Genomic DNA, 25979 nt, shown 5'->3' with positions numbered 1-25979 from the left:
AAGTGACATCATTTCTAAGTGTTAAAGTGGTTATTAAGGCCGAAGGTTTTTTACCTCAATGCATTTTGTGCATTAAAGAGGTTGTAAACCTGAAAAAAAATTTTTTTTTTCTTTCCATCCTGAAAGAGAAAGACATAATGAGCTAGTATGCATTGCATACTAGCTCATTATCAAATACTTACCTTAGAACGAGCCCCAGCCGTGCCGCTCACTTACCTCTATGACGGGCGACATGTCCAGTCGCCTGTCTATCGGGATCGCGGCATCCGGCCATCTGATTGGCCGGAGCCGCGGTGACGTCACTCCCGCGCACACGCGCGGGAGCCGACAGTCACGGCACGGGGCTCTGAAGGAATGGCACAAGCGGCCGTTCCTTCAGAGCGCATGCGCCAGTGACGTCACTGGCTGCATGTAAGGTAAATATCTCCTAAACAGTACATGTTTAGGAGATATTTACAGTACCTATAGGTAAGCCTTTTAATAGGCTTACCTATAGGTAAAAGTGTCAGAGGAGGGTTTACTTCCTCTTTAAGGTAAGAAAAAACCTGCATGCAGCTCCCCTCCTCCAACCCTCCTTATACTTACCTGAGCCCGATCTTGATCCATCTCTTTCTGTGCACTCCCTCCTCCTGCCATTGGCTCCTGCTGCTGTCAATCACAGTGATGAGGGAGTTGGGGGAGGAGTTAAGCCATGGTCTGTATGTCTAGGTACACATATAACACGGCTTGGGAGCGAGCCCACACAAGTGCCCCATAGCAAGGGGCTTGCTATATTGGGCACTTAGCAGAGGGGAGGAGCCAGGAGCGTCAGCAAGACCTGAGAAGAGGAAAATCGGGGCTGCTCTGTGCAAAACCATTACACAGAGCAGGTAAGTGTAACATGTTTGTTATTTTTTTTTTAATTACATTTGATTCTTTAAATCACTTTATTAAACTTTTCACATAGAAAAATCAGGTGTCCTGTTCAGCCAGACAGGACTATGCTGCATGTCAGAGCTGTTTAAATCTCAGGACTGGATGGACAGAAATGCAAATAAGTATTTAACTTTTTCCTGAATTTTCCTTTTAATGTAAACTTGTCATTAGAGGAATACTGACAATGCCATTGCTCTCCTGGTCTTCTAAAAATGCTAGTTTCCTAGATATCATCTTGAAACTTCTGTCTGGCGTCATTTCTTTCCGAGTCGTTGATTGATTGAGAGAGATGAGGTGTTCTGTATATTCCATCCAAGATTGAGTTGCTCCATGCCATTCCTGGGTTAGTGAGGTATTGCATATAGCGACAGCCAGACAGATAGTATTTTCAGAAATACATGCAACATCCTTCATATGTCTCCCACAGCAGATTTCTCATAGCAGCCGGTAGCCCCACCTCGGCCTTGTGGTTCTTTATCACCTGTGATTCCGTCACCCTTCCCCAACAGTAAGAGGCCTGACGACAAGGCCTGGCCTGCGTCTCAGCGCACAGGAATAAATAATTGCGCTTTTTCCAATGCTTAAACGTTTTGCATTCCTGTCAGTATCCTCAATATGGGGGTTATTTTTAGCCACAGTACCAAAGGAGAAAAACAAGAAGGAAGCCTGCCCAACGCCTGCTGATGTGCGTCCGCTCAGAATACAAAGCAGTCTCACTTTTACCTTCTTAGGAGTGACAGCGAGCTGCGTGCTGGAGCGGGATCAAACGGGACGCAGTGACAGAGTGGCGGCAGGCTAATGTCCTGCTTAGTGGTTCAGCGATGCATTGCCTATCCACATGACAGTGGCGGAAAGACAGAAAGCAGGCCTGTGATGAGGCAGACGCACAAAATGCTGGGGTCTCAGAAAATGCCCAGCAGGTCTCTGCTGTGTTCAGAAGGAAACACGAGAGTAGACCCAGTCAGATTACAATAAGAAATCTGAACTTCCCTTCAGTCTGTCACAGTTGCACAGGCTGTTCTCCTGCACTGAAATGTCGTACTCTTGGGTTGATTTACTAAAGGGAAATTGACTCTGCACTTTGCAAAGTGCAGTTTCTCCAGATCTCAGTAAGGCTGGGTTCACACTGATGCGAATTGGATGCGAGTCGGTTCACACACCTTCGGGGGGGGGGGGGGGGTCGCTATCCGAATTGCAGAAGGGTCTGCTGCATCTGGTCTGTTTGAGGTGCAAATTCAGCCAAACATTCGGATCTGATTGGCACCTGAAACAGTGAACAGGGACACACTGGACCCCCTGCTGTGAGCCGCGGCCACAGCTAGTGTGAACCCAGCTTTAATGAGATAAAACTTCACTTTGCAAAGAATAGCCAATCATATGCAGGGGAAAAAAATGAAATTTTTGCTTGCGCATGATTGAATGATGGCAGTCAGCAGAACTCTTCCTCAGTTACTAAGCTTTGGAGAAATTGCACTTGCTGAGTGCAACTACACTTTGCAAAGTGCACGGTCTATTTTCCTTTAATAAATCAACTCCTCTGTTTCCACTGCACACTGTGAGCTTCTCATAATGTGCATTAGAAGCTGCAGAAAATCAAACAGAGCCCACCTCCTGGTTGGAGAATGTCCAACATATTCTAGCTCTTTCCTTCCCAGCCTGACTGTGCCCTTAGCTGACTACACACTATACAATTTGTATACAATTTTATTGTACAACTTTCCTTTAGATTTACCAAAATCATATAATATGAGGTCAAACCTAAACAACACTTTCAAATTGTGTGCAATCAGGCAGGCCCTTGCACTTCATAGTTGAAAGAAAAACCAAAGGAAATTGAACAGCAAACATTCTATAATGTTTGTCCAGCTTTACTACCTTTATCAATGTGTCAATTACACTGTAAAATAAAAGCTTTCTGCTCTTATTAATTAATTGTCTGTTCCTTCAATCATGGAGGCTCTGCATCCCATGTGGACGTTACCTTATGCAAATGTAGCCTGTCTAGAATGTCCACACCTCCAGACTCCTTCAAAGAGGACTCTTGAGAGAAGTACTAAGGCAGGGTGCTGTATTTTTTTTCAGGAAGCTATGTACTATGTATAGCATAGAGAAGCACAGAGATCCAGTGATGACATCAATGGGTCTAAAAAAAGGTATGCCATGAAAATGGAAAGGATTTATTTTAAAATGTTATGGCACATTGATAAGTGGAGTAAGGAGAAACCATTAAAGGGAAATATCTATAGATTAAACTTCAGCTTGATAGCAGAACTCTGAGCAAATGTTTTTATTTGCCATGCAGTGGGGCTGTGCCCGCACTGCATGGGTTAACTGCTTGTATTGTCAAGAGGCGGACAGAAAGCCTCAATCCTTCATTCCAGTGGTAAATGGCGCTTCCCCCACGATCCAGCGGTAGGCTGATGTCTTCATGTCCTGAGCAGGTCAATGGTTGTGATGTTGTCAAGTACAGTGACCGCACAAGACTGCCAGACCACAGAGGGGGAGGCAGAAGCAGCAGGGATCAGAGGATTAGGTAAGTATATTCCCTCTCTCCGATCCCCTAGGGAGCAGTTAATCCATGCAGTGTGGACACAGCCCCACTGCAGGGGAGCAAATATTACCCAGAGATCTGCTCTAGGGTATATCTAAAGTCAAAGTTTAGTTTTGGACAGAGGGTGGAAGGAGGTTAGAATCTATGTCAGGTTTTTGTTGCTGTCTGTGTCACCCAGGCATGTGCAGAGGGGGGGGGGGGGAGGGTGTTTGAGCACCTGCCGCTTTGCCCCTTGATGCCCAAAGTGCTCTTTTGTCAAGGCAGACACCCCAAGTCTCCCGCGAGATGCAGGAGTCTCCTGCATTTGGGCTGCGGCACCCTGACACCCGCAAGTGCCGTGCAATGTCCCGGCTGTCAGCTGTCAGCGTATCCCTGGGTCAGAACGGAGCCGATACTTCCTGTATAGTTCCGGCTCCGTCCTGTCACAGGCGGATTGATATCAAATGCACTCTGCCTGTGAGAGGAGAGATACAGGAAGCATTGGCTCTGTATTCTTCCTCCACTGCTGCTCCCCATACTCCGTCCAGGATGTGTCTCAGAGGAGCCAGCATTTCCCACCAGCAGTACCAGCCATTAGTAACCACCAGCAGTACCAACCAGCAGTACCTGCCAGCAGTACCAGCCAGCAGTACACTCCAGCAGTACCAGCCAGCAGTACCCACCAGCAGTACCCGCCAGCAGTACCTACCAGCAGTATCAGCCAGCAGTACCCACCACCAGTACCTTCTTTATTATTATGTATAACAGAAAAGAAAGAGTCTTCAGGTTGGCACATCTTAAGACACAAAATATTTTTTAACTTTTAAACTTAAAGCGGAGTTCCAGCCATTTACTCACCTGTCCAACGGTCCAGCGATGCGGCCGCCGGAAGCCTCGATCCTCTCCCTCGGCGCCGGCATCACTGCCGCGGCGCTCCGAGCGGAAGTGGGAGCGGGTACCTGTCAAAACTAGGTACCCGCTCCCCCCCCCAAAAAATGACATGCCAAATGTGGCATGTCGGGGGGTCAGGACTCCCTAAAGCGGAAGTTCCACTTTTGGGTGGAACTCCGCTTTAAAATAGTCTTTTCTGTTCTGTTTCTTTTTCGAAGCTGCATCACAGCAATTTTCTGCCCTATCAAGAACGAATCCTCCGTATCAATTCACGTATCAGGAAGGAATGCTTCACGATACATTGCTGTATTGATATTTTGAGCACAGCCCTATTTAAAGCCGTGTTCCATGTGCCCCATTTAAACTTTGGGCACCTGCCCCTCCAAAGGTCTTCGAACGGCCCTGGGGAGAGTTACCCTCTCTATTTGTCCAGGTGTCTCCTAAGGGGGACACCCAAATCTATCTATAGATGTACAATATACAGTAAATAAAATATACTGTGTGTGTATATATATATATATATATATACACAGTATCTCACAAAAGTGAGTAAACCCTCACATTTTTGTAAATATTTTATTATATCTTTTCGTGTGACAACACTGAAGAAATTACACTTTGCTGCAATGCAAAGTAGTGAGTGTACAGCTTGTATAACAGTGTAAATTTGCTGTCCCCTCAAAATAACTCAACACACAGCCATTAATGTCTAAACCGCTGGCAACAACAGTGAGTACACCCCTAAAAGAAGATGTCCAAATTGGGCTCAAAGTGTCAATATTTTGTGTGGCCACCATTATTTTCCAGCACTGCCTTAACCCTCTTGGGCATGGAGTTCACCAGAGCTTCACAGGTTGCCACTGGAGTCCTCTTCCACTCCTCCATGATGATATTACGGAGTTGGTGGATGCAAGAGACCTTGCTCTCCTCCACCTTCGGTTTAAGGATGCCCCACAGATGCTCAATAGGGTTTAGGTCTGGGGACATGCTTGGCCAGTCCATCACCTTTACCCTCAGCTTCTTTAGCTAGGCAGTGGTCGTCTTGGAGGTGTGTTTGGAGTCGTTTTCATGTTGGAATACTGCCCGGCAGCCCAGTCTCCGAAGGGAGGGGATCATGCTCAGCTTCAGTATGTCATAGTACATGTTGGCATTCATGGTTCCCTCAAAGAACTGTAGATCCCCAGTGCCGGCAGCACTCATGCAGCTCCATTACACTCCCACCACCATGCTTGACTGTAGGCAAGACACACTTGTCTTTTTCTCCTCATCTGGTTGCTGCCACACACACTTGACACCATCTGAACCAAATAAGCTTATCTTGGTCTCATCAGACCACAGGCTTGTCTTCAGCAAACTGTTGTGGGCTTTTTGTGCATCATCTTTAGAAGAGGTTTCCTTCTGGGACGATAGTAATGCAGACCAATTTTACGCAGTGTGCGGCGTATGGTCTGAGCACTGACAGGCTGACCCCCCACCCCTTTAACCTCTGCAGCAATGTTGCCAGCACTCATACGTCTATTTACCAAAGACAGCCTCTGGATATGACGCTGAGCACGTGCACTTAAGTACTTTGGTCCACCATGGCGAGGCCTATTCTGAGTGGAACCTGTCCTGTTAAACCACTGTATGGTCTTGGCCACTGCAGCTCAGTTTCAGGGTCTTGGCAATCTTCTTATAGCCTAGGCCATCTTTATGTAGAGCAAGAATTCATTCTTTTTTTTCAGATCCTCAGTGAGTTCTTTACCATGAGGTACCATGATGAACTTCCAGTGACCAGTAAGAGAGTAAGAAAAATAACACCAAATATACGACAACTGCTCCCCATTCACACCTGAGACCTTGTAACACTAACGAGTCACATGACACAGAGGAGGGAATATGGCTAATTGGGCCCAATTTGGACATTTTTACTTAGGGGTGTACTCACTTTTGTTGCCAGCGATTTAGACATTAATGGCTGTGTTGAGTTATTTTAAGGGGACAGCAAATTTACACTGTTATACAAGCTGTACACTCACTACTTTACATTGTAGCAAAATGTAATTTCTTCAGTGTTGTCACATGAAAAGAAATAATAAAATATTTACAAAAATGTGAAGGGTATACTCACTTTTGAGATACTGTATTTATATATTACTACTGTGCTATTCCTGGATGATATGAAATACCCATAATCCACTTGATAAACCAGAGTTTGTGTGTTTGCCTGTTTCACTTAACATAATGATGCACTTAATAATGCTGACGTGACATGTGATTTAAAGTATAACTGAAGGAAAAAAAATTTTAGTTTTAGATGTGAAAAGGGATTAGAACCTGTTTTATTGTTGTCTGTGTCCTTGTTTAGATAGATTCACCCTCTGTACTTGTTCTAGTGACCTAAAGTAAAAGTAAGTCGCACATTTTGAATGGTCACCAGAACAGAAAAAGAGGGGAAATCTCTGCAATAGGACACAGTTGGCAAAAAAAAAAAGAAGAAAAATCTGACAGGGGTTATAACCCTCTCTTACTCTATACATATATATAAATGAAAAAAAAAAGTTTTGCTTTCAGTTCTACTTTAAAATGGAAGTAAAGTCTTTGTTTTCACTTGTATCTACAGGAAAGCCTATAATAAGGCTTACCTGTAGGTACTGTGAATATCCTCTAAACTTGCACAGTTTAGGAGACATTTAGAGTGCATGCACCCGAAGGAGTCATCGGCGCATGCGCTCTGATGGTCCGGCTTACCGTGCCAGACCTTCAGAGCCTGTGCCGCAAATGGCAGCTCCCGCATGCATGCGCGGAAATTACGTCATTGCGGCTCTGGCCACTCTCAGCACTGGTGCCCACGAACCCGGAAGAAACACCGGGGAAGATGTCAGCCGTCTCAGTGGTGTGCGGGCGCTGCTGGAAGAGCTTCGTTATAAGGTATTTCATAAAGAGCTAGTATGCGATGCATACTAGCTCATTATGCCTTTGTCTTACAGGTTTTTTTTTTTTTCCTCAAGGTTTACAACCTCTTTAAAACTTAAGCCTCCCAGCTAGTGTGTGCCCACCTTCATATCACGCCACTCGCTTAATAGTGACCGACATGCCTATCATTGCTCCTGTTCCTCATTATAATTATGTATTATTTCATAATATTATAACTTAAACATCACCAGTAAGTACACTGCTATAAACCCTTCTTGACTGTCATCACAGCCAGCTCAATGTTGTCATGGTGATGCATCCGTGAGAATTCTGAGCTGTCTGTTATTTTTTTGGGACTGTTTTTAAAAATTAAAAAGAAATATAGTTTTGGATTGGAAAAACCTGACAGCGATTGGAACGCCGTGTTAAAATGACATTATCCCAGGGGTGCTTGTCTGTCCTCGTATTAAACTTGTCCTTGATGTGCTGTCAGTTACTATCATTATATTCTTGTAAACATGTTTTTACTATCGCCTCCATAATTAGAGCGTGCGTTTCATCAGCTCAGTTACAGAACAACAGCAGAAAACAATGCCCGACACTCTCAGCCCCTGAACACCAGCTGACCTGTCTTTGACAGTCGATTCTGCTCAAGGCAAGCAATGAGATCCTACCTATCATTGCCATATTACTATACAGTCTAAATTTTAGATATGCTTAGATTGTCCATTTGATCTCATTATAGCTATCTCACAGTGTCGCAGCGTTCCTTCTGGCTGTCAGCCCCCCATTTCGATGGAGAGGGGTTCTGTCTGGAGCGGTGCCCACCGGGTTCCTGGAATGGTGAGTAGCTGTCCCCCCTCTCCCCCTGGAGGGTTTGGGGTGGACATGGGCCCCTCCTCAGGATGGTCGGACCCTTGGGTTCCCCTCCTTCCCGCAGCCATCCCCCCTGCCATGTCCCTCATCCGCCCCCCCCCTCCACGCTGGGGCTGTTTGCGCAGTCTGGCCACTTTTCTGGAATAGGGGCAGGGTGCTAACTGGCGTTTGGGGCCGGGGGGGGTGCGCCACCGGCGACCGGACTGTGCGGAGAGGGGTTGTACCTGGTGGGGGCTCCTGCCAGGGACCCCCGTCCTGCCAGGATATGTCCTTGAGGCCTCGGTCCCTGTAAGCCTTGTGGTGCTGTGCAGGGCTGCCATTTTGTTGTAGCCTGTGTGTTTCTATACACGGCACACATTTTTGTGCAGTCCAGTGGGTATTTTGTTGTGGTTTACAATTGGTAATAGAGGCGGCCATGACAGTGGAGCCCTGTGGGCAACGATTTTGACGGTGGGAGCCCCTCCTGATCCCCTGGTGCTGACTCCTGGATCATTTTATTTCCTGATCGCCGCACAGGCGATAGTGCAAATTCCCCAGGTGGCAGCATGGTGCCTGTTTCTGTGGGTGGTGAGTCTGATGGTGTCCTCTCCCTCTGCGTGGTGCTGCCAGCGCGGTGGGGGCTGTCCCTTGGCAGTGTTTGTGGGGTCCTCCTGGTGACACATGGAGTCTTTGGAGCATGTTTCTCCACCTTATCCCCTCTCTGAGGCTTGGGGGCCTCTGGGTCCCAACCATCTGCCCTGACAGAGTCTCTTGTGTCCCGGGTGGAGGTGGGATGCGAGCAACGGGCTAGCAAAAAGCGCCCCCCGCCTTCCTCTGTCTCATTACATTCTGAATCTGATTCGGCCACCGCGGACATGGGTCACCCTGTGGGATCTGCAATCAGGAGCCTGAAATCCTCTGATAGTGCGGATGATTCCTCCACGTCTGTGACGGCGCACAAAAAGGCACATGTGGATGCACTGATTGTATCTGTGCATGAGACCCTGAAGATGGGGGACGCAGGTGCCCTTTGGCACTCACAATCCATCCAAAGCGGCAAAGGTATTTCCATTCCCTGCCTATTTTGACAGAATTGTCATTAAAGAGTAGGGGGCGACCAAAGTGTCCCTGCGGGTCCCTAAGCACTTTACTAGGCGTTACCCCTATGAGGAGTCCCTTCTTAAGAAGTGGACTGTGCCATCGGTGGTGGACCGTCCAGTTTCCAGGTTAAACAAGGCAACTATGATATTGGTTGAAGAGTCCCTGGCCTTTAAGGATCTGGCTGACCGGAACACTCTGGCTGGTTCGGCAATGAGGCCGGTATTCACCATTGCCCTAGTGTCGCAAACTCTGACCGAGTGGGCTAAGCTCCTGCTCCGTGACCTGGAGGGGGAACAGCTTCCCCCAGCCTTTGCCAAGCTGGCGGACCAGCTGGTACAGGGACTGCAGTTTATTTATGATGCCTTTTTGGATGCGGCTCCCCTGAGAGCTCGCCTCTCTGTTTTGGCGGTGGTCCTTTGGCGTGTCTTTTGGCTCAAGTGGTGGTCTGCGGATCAGACTTCATAAAAGGCCTTGACTGTTCTTTTTCAAGGTGATCACCTGTTTGGAGCTACCCTGGATGACATCATTAAAGGTCTCACAGGGGGGAAGAGTACTTTCTTCCGCAGGCTACTAAGGGCAAGGAACCTTTTCGTAGACGTTGGCCTTCCTTCTCTGCTCATAGGAAGTTTTTTCATCCCTCAGAGTCGACTGACAAGGGCTCAAAGCCTTTCAGGGCCTTTCAGGGCCTCTTCTGGAGGATCCAAACAAACCTGGTCTGGCAAGCAAAGATTGGACTTTGGACAAGGCTCCTTCTGCATGAAGGTGCGCCCTCACGTGTGGTGGGTGGACGTCTTCGCAGGTTTCAATGCCCGTGGACTTCCCAGGTGCAAGACAAGTGGGTCCACGAAGTCGTTCGCTCTGGCTACAAGATCAAGTTTCGCTCTTGTCCCCTGGCAAGGTTTTTTTCTTCCAACTTGTGCTTACAGGGCCTTTTTGGGGGCAGTACAAGACCTGTTCCCTCAAGGGGTGATTGTCCTGGTTCCGACCTTGGAACGTTTTCAGGGTTTTTACTCAAACCTGTTCACAGTTCTCAGGAAGGAAGGCAAAGTGCGTCCAATCCTGGACTGCTTTGTGCGGGTACAAAAGTTCAGAATGGAGTCCATTCAAACGGTGGTGGCATCCCTGCATCAGGAGTATTTCCTCACCTCTATCAATATCAAGGATGCCTACCTTCACATTCCAATATGTGCCAGTCACCAGCATTTTCTTTGCTTTGCTGTGGGAGAGGAGCATTATCAGTTTGTGGCGTTACCCTTTGATGTCGCATCTGCTCCTCGGGTCTTTACAAAAGTGTTAGCCCGGGTGCTAGCACACATGTTGATTGGCCTGATGGTGTTTACCTTTGAGGCGCTTCCATTTGCACAGTTCCATACGAGGTCCCTGCAAAGGGAAATTTTGACCAAACAAGACAAGACTCTGCAGTTTCTGGACAATCAGATCCAGCTAAGTCAGGGCACAAAGGTGTTCCTGATATGGTGGCTTCGTTCTCCGGTGCTTTTGCTGGGAAAATCCTTCCTCCCCTTGTTTTGGACAGTGGTCACCACGGCCTTCGAGTTAAATGCCTCGCGAGTTTCCCAGCCATTTCACGGATGTCAGCCTGTACCATCAAGGGCCAGGTGTCGGCTTTGGCGGTCTTCTTTCAATGACCTTTAGCCACATACTCCCTGGTGCGTACCTTTCTTCAGGGGGTCTGACATTTGGTTCCTCCAGTGCGGGCTCCGTTGCCGCCTTGGGATCTTAATTTGGTGCTTTCAGCTCTACAGAAGCCTCCCTTTGAAAATATTCTGGAGATTCCTCTGCTTGCGCTGTCCCAGAAGGTAGCCTTTTTAGTGGCTACCACCTCTGGGCCAGGGTGTTGGTACTGCCAGCCTTATCCTGTCGTTCACCTTACCTGGTGATTCACAAGCATAAGGTGGTTCTTCGCCCCTGTCCATCGTTCTTTCCAAAAGTTGTCTCTAATTTTCATTTGAATGAAGACATTGTGTTGCCTTCCCTGTGTCCTAGGCCTAAACATCCAAAAGAAATTGCCTTTCATGCCTTGGATGTGGTCCGGGCAATTAGGGTGTATCTGGAAGCTACAGAGTCTTTCAGGAAGTCAGACTCTCTCTTTGCGCTCACGGATGGACCTCGAAAAGGGTTGTCCGCTTCCTCTGCGACCATTTCCAGATGAATCAGACAGATGGTGATTCAGGCCTATTCCATCAGCGATCAGGTTCCTCCTTTTCCTGTCAAGGCACATTCTACTAGGGCGCTTAGTGCCTCCTGGGCTTTCCGTCATCTGGCGTCAGTGATGCAAGCTTGCAAGGCGGCCACCTGGTTGTCAATGCACACTTTCATTAAGTTCTATAAAGTGGTTGTGTTGGCATCAGCGGATGCTTCTTTTGGCTGCAAAGTTTTGCAGTCTGCTGTTTAAGAGGACCTGATCCTCTTTGAGGGTGTGTTGGTTGAGCTCCTGTTGCCCAGTTGACTAATGTTTAGCTTTGGGAATTTTTTTGTTGTTCCCACCCCTCATCCCTCATGTTTAACACTGCTTTGGGATGTCCCAATGGTTATGACTGTGTATAACTATGTAGCTGTGTCTGTCAATGAACGAAAGAGAAAATGGGACTTTTGACTTACCGTAAAATCAATTTTTCTGATTTTCATTGATGGACACAGCACCCACCCCTCTATGGATTTAAAATTCTCCTGACACTGCTTGTAACAAAACTGAGTGGCTTTAGTAGAGAGAGGGAGTATACCCCCTGGGACTGCCTATGGGTGTAGCCAGAATTTTTCTGCCTAGTGTCCTACTCCTGTAGGGGGCTGTATAACCCAATGGTTATGACTATCGGGAGCTGTGCCAGTAAATGTACATCAGAGAAATGGATTTTACAGTAAATCAAAAATCCCATTATTTTTCTTACCCTGGTTCCTCCTTACTCTCATTATCAATGTGTTAATATCCTTTCTGTTTTCATTCCATACCCTATATTAGACCCAGTGATGTCCTTACTTGGCCTCTTTGATTCTTTATGCAATGCAGGCAGATCATGGCTGATGGAAGGAAAGGAACAAGCAGAGTGCTGTACATAGCTTCCTATCAGGAGCCCCCAGCCCTCATTCAAGCAGTGGGCTTATTTTTGGGAGGAGTTATGCAAATAACAAAATTCCATTATGGGAGGAGGAGTGGGCCATTCTGGGTAGGCTTCATTTCCATACAGACTGCAGAAAGTTACATCCACATGTAATGCTGAGCCTCCGCGATTAAAGGAAATGCAATCCAATGAATGAATGGGCTGTGCCAAGGACACTCAAACTGGGGAGGAATACATAAGAAAAAGAGAGAAAGGAGGCGCAAACACCTAGTGCATTACCCGTGGTCACTGTTTGTATAGTTTTAATAAAATGCCAATGCGTACTCACAGACATGAAGATAATAAAATCGTGTTACAAGAATCCACCATACGTGAACTGGAACATGTCCTTGAAGTCAGGACCACTCACGGGTTTCGGGAGTCAAGCCCCCTTCCTCAGAGCTGGTCTTGCCAGTAGCAGATCCAAAATATATATAGTAGCTTTTTAGTAGTATTTTGGATCTGCTACTGTCAAGACCAGCTCTGAGGAAGGGGGCTTGACTCCCGAAATGCGTTAGCGGTCCAGACTTCAAGGACATGTTCCAGTTCACGTATAACGAATTCTTGTAACACGATTTTATTATCTTCATGTCTATGAGTACGCATTTGTCATTTTATTAAAATTATACAAACAGTGACCACGGGTAATGCACTAGGTGTTTGCGCCTCCTTTCTCTCTTTTTCTTATGAACCCATGTTGGGGTTCCCTGCCTGAGGAGAGCAGCACGCCAGTCTTCCCCTTCGGAGTGAGCGCTTGGCTGAATTTTTTGTGGGGAGGAGAGCGCTAGATAATGCTGAACGTACTCCAGTCAGGAAATTAAGTAGGCACTATATTATGTGCTTCAGCTATTAAAGCACATCAAGAGAAGCTCACAGTGTGTAGTGAAATCAGAGTCAGCAATTTCAGTACAGATTGTGCAAGACTTAGGGTTCTTTCACACGAACAATCCGATCAGATCCGCCTGTCAGTTTTTTAGGCGGATCTGATCGGATCCTCCATGCATCCCTATGGAGCAGCGGATGTCAGCGAAGTCATGTCCGCTGACACCCGCTGCCATCCGCATCTGATCCTGTCCGTGAAAACCCTATTTTCCATCCGTCCAGGGGATCGGATGGGACGGATGAGAGCGGACAGGCGGTCCGCTCTCATCCGATTCCGCCATAGAGAGCAGCGGGGCTCTGACACCTCCCTCTCCGCACACAGAGCAGAGAGGGAGCTGTCACCTGCCTGCTCAGCGGGGATCGGCGGATCGATCCCTGCTGAGCAGATAACGGAGCTCATCGGAAGGCGGTTCGTGTGAAAGGACCCTAAAGGAAAGGCTGAAGGTCAGCTTTTTAAAGTTTTGGATGGAGTGTTGAAGTGTAATAACCCCAGTCCGGTTTTCTTATATTACTATACGAAAATAAACTTTTTGGATATTGGATAGAGTTTATTGTTTACATTAATAAATATAAACAGAACTTTAATGCTCGGTTCACACTAGGTCGCTCCGACTTAGGGGGCGACCCGTGAAGTCTCGCGCAGCGCGACTTCGGCGCGACTTACACAGACTTCATAAAATTAATGTCTATGCAAGTCGCCTCCAGGTCGCCCCAAAGTAGTACAGGAACCTTTTTCTAAGTCGGAGCGACTTGTTTAGCTCCTATTAGAACAGCTCCTGTACTAGGAGTGTGACGGACCGCGACTTGTCAGGCTGACAAGTCGGATCAATGTGAATGCGGTCTAGAGGATCTTATTTAAGTACACTTTAGGTAAGCAATGAAAAAGAATGTAGAACTGTTATTCAGACGTTTTTTCTGCTCAATACATATCCTTTACCTTGTCACATTATTTGCTCAAGAATCAAGACTTTGCAAAGAGGGTTCTTTTTTGAGGGGGAAATTCAGATATGTGTTTTTGTGGAATCAGCCTTGTCCAGCCTAGCCTGCTCTGCCGATGAGCATTTAGTAGAAGGACTTCAAAGTAACATTCTGTTATTTACTACTGACATGAATAATATATAGTAATAATAATACTGTACAATATAATCCATGATGTAACCTTCTTGTCTTCTGTTCTCTTTTCCAGGCTCTAACTACACAAACCCTCTTCCGGCATTGGGCACCATGAACTCCACCCCTGGCCTTGCCACGGAGCATATCCCCACCCCGGGTGCTGCCCTCTCCTGGCAAGCTGCCATCGATGCCGCCCGCCAGGCCAAGTTAATGGGCAGCGCTGCCAATGCCACTATATCCACCGTCAGTTCTACGCAGAGGAAAAGGCAGCAGTACAGCAAACAAAAAAAACAAGGAACCACGACGGCGACACGGCCCCCACGGGCCCTACTCTGCCTCACCCTGAAAAACCCCATCCGCAGAGCCTGCATCAGCATCGTAGAGTGGAAGTATCCTTTGTATGTTCCTTCAAGTGTCAGCCTGTTCATTAAACAGTAAACCAGTGTATTTTAAGTTATCAATCATGGTACCATTTCTAAGGACCCAGAAACATTACACTATTGGTACCGGTTCACACATATGCAATGTCAGACATCGCATGTGATTCGCAGCGCACTGCTCTGCAAATCACATGCGATGTCTGTTCGTTGGAAATTAAGCCATACAGATTGTATGGCTGAATTTGCATCGCATTCAGACCAAAGTCGCACAGGACCCTTTTTTTTGGTCCGCACCAGAATCGGATAACATGGGTGTTCACACCAATGCGATCCGATTCAAGACTGATGTCTTTTTTCAACCTCACTAACAAAGTAACTATGTAACTATATCCTAATTGATAGTTCGTACTGCGATATGCAAATTGATCTGGGGGTGTTGTTAACTTTGTATTGACACCCCCAGCGATTCGCATATGGCAGTGTGAACTGCCTGCGTGTCAAGTGCGATGCAGGAACCCGCAGTGGATTAGCAGGGATCCCGCATCGCATATGTGTGAACCGGCACTTAGGAGGAACTAAAGGCAAAACTTTTTGGATAGAGTGTAGAGGGTTTAGGACCCCTGTGAGTTTTTTATTGCTGCCCATGCCACTATTGTGAAGATTTATTCTCTCTATTTGTTATGGTTACCTTTATAAGTGATAGTGAAAGAAAATCCCAAATATTGGCATGTCTTCAGAACAGGAATAAAGGGGAAATCTTCCAGTGGGGACACTAGTTCTGGTGACAACCAGGAATTCTCTCACTTCAGAGGGATTTCCTATTACTTCATGTTTTGGCTATGGAACAGGAGGTGAATGGAAATCTTTCCATAGGAACCCTCCCTCTCTCTTTCCAAAATCCAATAAAAAAAGTATGACTATACAAAACTTTTTGTAGAGAGTAGGTAAGGCTTGGCTGCATGTGACCAATTTAAATGATTTCCCTTCACTTCCTATCCTAGAGATACAACAGGAAGTAAGAGGAAATAAAGTAAACGTTCAAAGGCTTGGGATATACTTAAATATTTTTTAAATTAAATTGAATTACTTGATTGTATTTTTAACGTTTTTATAGGAAGGGATAATAAAGCTGAACTCAAGACAGATATAAAAGACATAAAATAATGCAACTCTTTCATCAATAATACATCATATTATGTATTTTCTAAGCACAATCAAGGTAAGTAACTGAATTTGACCTAGTATCAAATTCTTGCAGTCCCTGTACAGCAGGGCTGAGTGTGAGAAGAAGAATCAGTACAAGATACCAGTCCGTTTATGTGCTGATAAGAAACTTTTTGATAGGAGGGGAGAACAAAGTGACAGAGATATGACCTCATCACTGTGCTTCACTGTCCAGTCACAGGCAAGGAGTGGGTCTAGGATGACCTGGGCTCAGAGGAGGTTGAATGATGCTGGTCGTCAGACTGAGAAAATCTAGTGGCAGAAAAAAGTATTATGGAAATCTTTGGATTGAAGGTGAATATTGCATTAATAGCTGGTTTTGTTAATGTCTATTCAACTTTACCTTATTTTTGGCTGTTGTTATACTTTAAATATGTGTTTTATTTCTTTCTTTTTCCAAAATCATTTTGACCTCTTTGGAAAGTGTTGGTTCTTGCAGGGTGCTGGTTTTCTTGGTATAGTCCACTGAACTAACCCCCCCTGATGGAGCTTTCTTTTCTTCTCTTCACATGTTTGAAAGCTCAAGATAACAGCATAGCTTTTTGTGTGTGTTTCTGAAAGTTTTCGTCCCTGACTGATCATTGTATTATCCCTCACACACCAACAGTAATTCAGTTAAGCTGGATTGAGAGTGACTCAGGCCGAGGGATGGAAGGAAAGGGTCCAAGGCTCCACATAACAAAGGCTTCCTGTTTTATTTTATTTCAGCTTACAGTCTCATTTGCTTAAAGTCATTCCTATTATAAAGTGCTTCTCATGCTTTTGTATTGTTTATTGGCCAGGAACGTATAGAAAATGAACTCCTTAGCAGCATGACTTTATCTCCGTAAGTCTTCTAAATCCCACAAACTTTTATCTGTGAATGTTATTAGTAGTTCTAAAAGTTGTAATTTAGGTTTGCAGACCCTTAGAGAACTGCAATGGCGGTGTTGGACACATAGGAGTTTTAACCATAACCTAGGGGGACTGTCATGCTTATTCTGGCACATGTGGGCCTGACAATGTTTGACATGAGAGGAGGGTTTTGGCATGAGTTGCCTCATGCACTTTGGCAGATGGTTTTTGTCAGCAGAAATCCCGATTAACTCTGCACCATCCAGTGACAGCAGCGACTAGAACCAATCTGAAAGTTTTTTGGTCTAGCTGGAGCTCTTGATTGTCATAAAAGGCAAGATGCTCAAAATCTACGATCATCAGTTTTCAATTTCCCACCTTATACGTCCTTCTTTTACAGTCAGTGTCTTAATTATATTTAGCCCTCGTTCACATTGACTACGGCTTTGAAATTGTGTGACTTAATTTGAAATCCCACAATTACAAAGCCGTATGTCAGTGCGACTTCCAGTGCGACTTGGAATACATCTGTGCAGCTTAATGCACAGATGTCTATGATAGTTGCCCCGAAGTTGCCAAAAGTAGTGCATGAACTACTTTTTCAAATCGACGCGGCACAACAAAGTCAGTGTTGCACAGATTTGAATATTGGCGATTGCTGGCAATACACACATGACAAATTGCTCCAATGTGAACGAGGGCTTAATTACCACTTTTCTCTTGGGATATAATTCTGCTCTTTAAAGTGGCCCTAAAATGTATCAAAAGCCATTTTTTTTTAAATCTTAGACATGTTAGAACCCCTGACTGGATTTTGTAGCAGTCCACAGTTGGGAAAATGATGTTTTGATAGCCTGCAGATTTTGTAAGTTTACCCACTTGCAAAGAAATGAAAGGTCTATAATTTTTATGATAGGTGTATTTTAAATGATAGAGACAGAATATTAAGCAAAATTCCAGAAAAATCACATGATACAAATGTTATAAATTGAGTTGCAGTTCAGTGAGTAAAATTAGTATTTGATCGCCTACCAACCAACAATTATTCTGGCTACAGTATGTGCTCATATGGTACACAGATTAATCCTGTCAATTTAAGAAGGTGATCCTAACGACAACTCATTATGTGTAAAAAAGACACCTGTCCACAGAATCTTTTTCTTCCATTCAAACCTCACCATCGTGGGCAATACAAAAGAGCTGTCAAAGGACGTTAGGGATAAGATTGTAGACCTGCACAAGGCTGGAATGCACTACGAGACCATCAGCAAGTAGCTTGGTGAGAAGGAGACAACTGTTGGAGCGATTATTTGCAAATGGAAGAAATACAAAATAACTATCAATCACTCTTGGTCTGAAGCTCCATGCAAGATTTCGCCTCATGGGGTAAGGATGATCATGAAAAAAGTGTGGGAACAACCCAGAAATATGCAGAAGAAGCTTGTGAATGATCTCAAGGCAGTTGGGATCACAGTCACCAAACAAACCATTGGTAACACAATATGCAGCCAAGGATTGAAATCCTGCTGCGCCCACAAGGTTACATGTACAGGCCCATCTAAAGGTTGCCAATGAACATCTATGATTCAGAGAAGGATTGGGAGAAAGTGCTATGGTCAGAACACTGAAAATGGTGGGTCGTAGATGGGTCTTCCAGCATGACAATGACCCAAAACATTCCGCCAAGGCAACAAAGGAGTGGCTCAAGAAGAAGCACGTTAACCACTTACTTACTGGGCACCTATACCCCCTTCCTGCCCGGGCCAGTTTTCAGCTCTTAGTGCTGTCGCACTTTGAATGGGAATTGCGCAGTCATGCAACATTGCACCCAAACAAAATTAAGCTTTTTTTTGGTGGTATTTAATCACCACTGGGGTTTTTTTTTTATTCTTTGCTAAAGAAATAAAAAAGCGAAAACTTTGAAAAAAAAATATTTTTTATAGTTATAAAATTTTGCAAACAGGTAATTTTTCTTCTTCACTGATGTGTGCTGATGAGGCGGCACTGATGGACATTGATGAGGCTTCAATAATGGGCCCTGATGAGGCAGGAACTAAAAAGAAGAAGCTGATGAGGATGCACTGATCTGTGGCACCGATAGGTGGCATTGATGGGCACTAATAGGTGGCACTGATAGGCAGCACTGAAGGGCACTGGGAGGTGGACCTAATAGGCAGCACTGAAGGGCACTTGGGTGGCACTGGTGGGTGATACTGATGACAAGGCACTGATTGGCAGCACTGATAGGTGGCACTAGTGGGCACTGATAAGCAGCACTGGTGAGCACTGGCAGATGTCACTGGTAGGTGGCACTGATGGTAAGGCACTGATTGGCAGAACCGATGGGTACTGATAGGTGGCACTTTGCAGCACTGGTGGGCACTGATTAGCAGCACTAGTGGACAATGTTGGGACCGATGTCCCTGTAACAGAAGCTGGCTACCAGATATCAGCCTGAGAAGAAAAAAAGCTGATAACTGGCTTGTGTTTACCTCTGTGATCAGCTGTCATTGGCTAACAGCTGATCATATGGTAAAGGACCGCTGTGATTAGCCATTTACCCCAATCTGTGATCAGTCGAGTCCGAAGGACTCAGCGATCACAGAGCGTGCCGCCCGAGGGGGCGAGCAAGCAGCGCAATCTTGTGAGGACATCTTGGAACACCTTCCTGGCACTGGAAGCACGCGCTGTCGCTGTCCTTCGGTTATAGCGTGGACGGAAGTTGGTTTAGATCATGGAGTGGCCTAGCCACTCTCCAGAGCTTAACCTTATAGGAAATTTATGGAGGGAGCTGAAACTTCAAGTTGCCAAGCGACAGCCAAGAAACCTTAAGGATTTAAAGAAGATCTGTAAAGAAGAGTGGACCAAAATCCCTCCTGAGATGTGTGCTAACCTGGTCACTAACTATGTTAGTAGTTGAAACGTCTTACCTCGGTGCTTGCCAACAAGGGTTTCTCCCCCCCCAAGTACTAAGTTATGTTTTGCCTATATACTAAATACTTATTTTACTCACTGAACTGCAACTCAATTTATAACATTTGTATCATTTGTATCATGTTTTTTTTTTTGATTTTTGGTTGATATTCTATCTCTATTATTTAAAATACACCTATCATACAAATTATAGACCCTTCAAGTGGGCAACTTTACAAAATCTGAAGGAAATCAGCCCTCCTGAGGAGATTTGCCCTCTCTATATGTCCTGTGACCAATGCCACTGGTACAGAAAGTGATGGGAAGTCCAAAATGTTACAGTTGCCACCAGTAGGGAAGAGTTTTGGTTTGGTCCAAACACAGAAGTTATCTGTCATTGCTGGCCCATTGAGCTGCGAGTGGGAGATTCTCCATCCCCAGCTACATATACTGGATATAAACAGGTGGGGATGCTTGTGACATAATTGACCTAATATAGCCATGTGCCCAAATTAGGTCCATGAGGTGGCACCCCCACCACTTTGTGTACATTAGCTGCAGTGTGGAAAATCTCCCGCTCCCCTGCTCATCGACCCAGTAATGACAGATAACTTCCTTGTTCGGACTAAACCCAAGCTCATCACTACTCATCACAGGAGGAGTGGAAAGGAAATTTTCCAGTGGGGACATCTCTAATGGCAAAAACTAAGAGAGGATTTCCCCTCTCTTTGGAGAGATTGCCTCTCACATTCTGTTGTTTCTCTGGGGTAAGAAATCTACTCTATCCAAAATTGAACAACATTATGTATGGGTGTTCAATACATGTTAAAGCGGACCAAAACTTGAATCCACAATCTGAGAACACTATTTAATATTCAAAGTAAGCTCACCTATCGCTCCATGTCTGGATCAGAGGCGTAACTAGAACCTTCAGGGCCCAGGTGCAAGAAACCATGAAGGGCCCCCCGGACCCCTGGCCGGGGCCCTTCCCTTCAAGCCTGGGGCTCTTCCCACTGATCCTGGGGCCCTTTACTTTCATTTGGGGCCCTTTATTACGGTCCCGCAGGGGGACCCTTTCACAAGTTCTGCACTGGACCCCCTTCCTGCCATCTTAGGGCCTCCCAATGGTGGTGGAATGCCAGGGCCCCGGTCGCAAAGGTGACCTTTGTGATCCTGGAAGTTCACCCACTGGTGTCAGTAGTTTAGTTTTTATTTTTTGGTATTATAATTTTATTATTTTTTATCATTTTTTTACAATGTCACTGACTATGACTCTGTCCATTCCGAAAAGGAAGGAGCTGGTAAATGACATATTTACTGATCCCTTCCTGGTTCTCTATTGTGACACATCCCCTGCAGCAGCCGGCAGGAGAGGGGAGGGAGCACAGTGGGGGGGGGGGGGATTACCAGGGGAGCACACAGGGGCCCAAAGACAGCAGAACACAAGTGAAGTGGATAGGAGGAGTGGCGGGGGCAGCATACAGAGGAACCAATCTCCTCCATTTTCCTCCTGCAGCTACAGGAGGAAAAAGGAGGACAGTGATTTCCCCTATCCAGGTGTACAGGGGAGCTGCATGGGCCCCCTGGAGCATGGGGCCCGGTTGCGATTGCAACCCCTGCAACCCCTGTAGTTACGCCCCTGGTCTGGATGCTTTATTTCGTTGAGAAATCACTTTGAAAACACCGCCTAGTTGTCCCAGTTGTGGACATTTTGGGTAAGTGTAAATTATTAATTTAACATTTAGTTACTGGAATCCAAATGTTCTTAGCTCAGGCATACAGGCAAAAGGTTGTGTTTAGCTATAAGAAACCCATAAAGACTCCATGCTCATAAAGACCCCTGGGATGTATTTTGGCCTAGGGCAGAAACCAGGAAGGAAGTAACTGAAGAAATAAAAAAAAAGTTCAAAACAAGTAAATATACTATACAGTACTATCTATTTACTAATTCTAGCAGCATAAGAATGAAAAATAGTTATTGTTGATTGAGAGAGCTTAATTCTGCTTTAATGACTTAATAAGAAACCTGTGCTATGAGGAATAGATGGGCTATTCCGAGCAGTTTTTGGCTCTGCAGTCTTTCCCAAGCTCTCAAATGGCAAAAAAATCTCAACAGGGTGATTAAATCTTCTATACAATATCCCCCACAAAGTGTTGGCTTTAGATATACTTTAAGAGCCCATTCACACTAGCACGACTTGTGAGGCGACTTGTGTAGCCCCAGGTCGCTTGACATAACAAAAGCAATGTTAATCAATCAGTGCCATCTTAATTGGCACTACTGAAGTTGCTTTGACTTCAGAAAAGGGTCCTGTACTACTTTGAGGCGACCTGTGATCCGACTGTCCCATATACTTCAATGGGAGTCGCCTCCTTATCTTAATTGACACGACTTGTTATCAGACTTTCCAGGAAGAAGAAAGAGATTAGCTAGGCATTCCCCACAGACAAAGTCGCCTGTCTCTTCAAAGTAGTGCACAAGTCTCCTCCAAGTCTCTTCCAAGTCTCTTCCAAGTCTCTAAACAAGTCTCTAAACAAGTCTCTTCAAGTCACGGGGCGACTTTCTGGTCGTGGTAGTGTGAACCGGTGTAACGTGAGAATTACCTACCCCGTGAGAAAAACCTACCCTCGTCACTTCCGGCCAGGAACAGCTGAGCAGTGCAGCAGTGCGCATGCTCACAGCCCCGGATACCTAATGTAACAACTCAGGAGCTGACTAGTGCGCATGCGCACTAGTATGAAATTATCACGGTGTACCGTGAACAAAACCTACCCACGCGGCAGTTACATAAAACAGCTGTGCGGCGATATGAGTCATCTCCGCTCCTGTCCCTGGCACTTCCCTGATCTTGGCTAGTAAATATAAAAGCGCCTCTCAGCTCCGTGGTTAATGTTTTCATACACCCGCCGCCGCTTTTATATTTACTAGCCGAGATCAGGGAAGTGACAGGGACAGGAGCGCAGATGACTCGTATTGCAGCACAGTTGTTTTAATGTAACCGCTGCATTACATACAGTGCCGTGAACCGGAAGTGACGAGGGGTCGGTTTTTCTCACGGGTAGGTAATTCTCACGGAACACCGGCTCTAAAAGAGAAGTGTGGGTTTAAAAAAAAACAAAAAACATATTAACATAGCTGCTGCTACATACTTCGGATGCTGAGCTGTCCCCCGCTGATTCTACACTGAGAACTGAACAATCAAAGATGCTGATTACTCAATTCTCTGGGCCACTTTGAGTACAGAGCTGTGACTGTCAGTCACTGTTCTCTGCACGGCGCCTCCAGTGCCCACTGGAGCGCCAGGCTGTGGAGGGGGCGGGAGAGGCTGGCTCAGGTTCTCAGTGGTGTGTTGAGAGGCTGAGCCAGCTGCTGGCCAGGCCTCTTGGTGGATCCCGACATTATTGTTGGGATCCCTGCAGACCTTGGACCAGCTCTGTGATGTCAGCCAACAATAGACTTGGCTGAATCTGGGTCACAGTAGTGTAGAACTAAACGTCCTCCTGTGACCCACAGGAGAAGTTTGGCTAAAAGAGCTTTGGCCATACTTCTCCTTTAACAATTTTTTAATGGCCAACCTAGGTATGGCAAACTTGCTATGATGCTGTTGATTTCAAATGTTTACCTGATATATTGTATCCAACATGTCAGTGTATGTCCTTAACCCTTCCCACAGACCCTTCGAAATCATTATTTTGCTGACTATTTTTGCCAACTGTGTGGCCTTAGCTGTCTATATCCCCTTCCCTGAGGACGACTCCAACGCCACCAACTCCAACCTGGTAAGTTCCCTGAGCTTTTTATTAACATGATCCACTTTTTTCTCATTGTTTAATGCAATAATATTGTATATTCAATATAGTTCATCTATGGTTTTTAATAACCTGTAGCTCTTTGGTTGTTGGGGGAACTATACATTCCAGCAAGCCTTGGGCACCATTCTGGGATTTGTAGACCCTCCCTATCTACAGAACCAACATTGCACAAGGCTTTCCCACTGAGAACCTGGTTTGAATTTTCATCTTTGCGTTTTCAGCCTTTGGTCTGCACAGTCTTTTAATTCGTTGTTTGTTTTCCCAAAATGTTGTTTGATGAGTTTGCTGATTGGAGGTTAGAGGCACCTTGCTTGTTCTGTATTTTTTTTTTGGTACAGATTTTGAAAAGTTTCCTACATGTTTTCATAGTGTTATATGAAAGTCAAGCAAAATTTGTGTCTCAGAAGCTTCTGACAGAAGTAGCGACTCTTTAGCTCCCTAGTAATATAGAGGTCACAAAAGCAAACCTCCTAGAGAAGGCCACTTTACATGTTTATATTGGGCAAGATTCACACTACATTAAGAATTAATGGCACCCCCGTGTGTCTGCTAACAGCAGCGACTTCTTGATGTGGAAAAGCGTGCAATTTACACGCAGTCCCACACTTGCAGAAGTGTGAACCTGGCTTTGCACAGAATGGTAGAAAAAACTGTAACCTTAAAGTGGTTCTAAAGGCATTCTCTGCATTAGGGTAAAAAACCTTCCAATATCATCTCCCTCCAGCCCCCCTAAATACTTACCTAGCTCCTTATTTGATACAGGACTGTTGCCCGTGTGCATCACCAGGAGCCATAGGAGGAGAGAGAGGGAGGCATGGTTGAGCCTTTCTGTGTATGTTTATGGGAGCACACAGCCCACACACAGTGCGCCCACATGAATGCCTCCATAGCACACAGCTTGCTATCGGGCCACTCAAAGAAGAAAAGAGTGCCATCAGGGGACCCCAGAAAATGAAGTAAGGGACCTCTTTGTGCAATACCATTGTACAGAGTAGGTATATATATAAAAATGTGTGCCTTTACATCTGCTTTAACTTGACCTCACATGTTACAATGCAGTTGTTAAATGCACTCAGCTTAGGTTGAACAGCACAAAATGAAAATGTTTATTAATCAACATGTAAGAAATATGGATGGAATTAAGCGACAGCCGGCTTTACAATCGAATGCATTGCTGGGACAAGGTTTTCACTTTCAGCAGCAGTTGATCCTCATTATCTGAAAATAATTTCAAGGGTAAAAGGTAGAGAATATTTGACCAAATTCTGACTGTACAACCAGATTGTGACATGTGTGGTCAGGTATAGAGTCTAAGCTTGTCTTCCAGGAGCAATGGCTCTTCTCTCCGTGTCTTATTGGAGAAGAAGGAGGTTGGGGCAGAAAGGAATGAGTGGTTACCTATAACGAAGAAATGACAAATCACCTTTCATTGATTTTATATTCCTATTGGCTGCTGTGGGAAGCGCACTATTCATATTTATTACTCATTGTTCTCTTTTACTGAATGAATGAACTAAAAAATGGTTCCTCTACCTCGCGCTTGTTTGCTATTTGTTCTTTAACAACTGGTTAAACGTATATATTTGGCTGGATTTAAGAATGTGTCTGAACATTCGTGACTGTGTTTCTTGGCGGATGTGCACTAATTGTAATTGGTGGAATTTTAGGCATGCTCTTGTAGTTTTGCATTTTCTTTTTTGCGGTTTTGCGGTTTGTTTGTGCCCTATCATTTTAAAAATAGCACAGAGCAATGGAACTGTTTGCTGTCTATTATTAATCACTTCAATTCATTTTCTGTAACATTTTTATATTGTTGCAAAATATCCTTACAGCGTGCAGAATTGTATCTACTGATCTGATATCTTTATAGAGATTTACTGCAACAGTATCGGGTGCATTACTAGTTTAATTTCAGTTGCCTTAAAGATTGATTAAACCTAAAACCAAAAATGTATTATAAAAGTTCATAAGCAGCACTTGATAGAAGGGAAAAACCACCACCTTCAGTGCGTCTGATAGCACTCACCACCATCATGTGATCTCTCAATCTCCTTACCAGAATGAAGATGAAAAAAACATGTAGCCAGTGTCGGCAGAGGATCAACCCAATGATGTGTCAGTCCCCAATTGCAGCTTTAAACCAATCAACAGGGATGGTTTAATCCGATATAACTCTCCAGCCAGCAACTCTTTGGTGCGGTTTTGAAAACCACACTAAAAAAACGCATCTTTCCATTGAAATGAATAGAAATTACGGTAAAGATGCACCGCGATTTTGCATTTTTGAGTCACATGTCCATTTTTTACAGGTGCAGGCAACCCAAAAATGCACCAGAAACACAGCAAATGCATCTGAAACACAGCAAAAACGTGGTAAAAACACATCTGCATTGCTACAGAGCAGTGTGAAAGTACCCTAATGGTATTGATAGATGTTCAGCATATGTTTTTTATTTGATTTTAATGTGACAACAATAAAACAATCCGATTTTTTTATTAGATGGTTGTATTTTGAGT

General features: G+C 45.1%; 1 protein-coding gene across 7 annotated transcripts in view; it reads left to right on the top strand.

Annotated features, from left to right (window-relative positions):
• The window catches only part of CACNA1C (calcium voltage-gated channel subunit alpha1 C), an 800624-nt gene that overhangs the window by 163280 nt on the left and 611365 nt on the right, over window positions 1-25979 (top strand). For all 7 annotated transcript variants that reach the window (XM_082255705.1, XM_082255709.1, XM_082255707.1 and 4 more), the window contains exons 2-3: window positions 14372-14687; window positions 23324-23429. In XM_082255705.1, the coding sequence (XP_082111831.1) occupies window positions 14372-14687; window positions 23324-23429 (422 nt within the window). The remainder of the gene's footprint in view (window positions 1-14371; window positions 14688-23323; window positions 23430-25979) is intronic.

Source organism: Pelophylax lessonae, assembly GCF_965119305.1.
Source record: "Pelophylax lessonae genome assembly, chromosome: 4".
Taxonomy (NCBI): Eukaryota; Metazoa; Chordata; class Amphibia; order Anura; family Ranidae; genus Pelophylax; species Pelophylax lessonae.
This window is presented reverse-complemented; position numbering and strand designations above follow the sequence as displayed.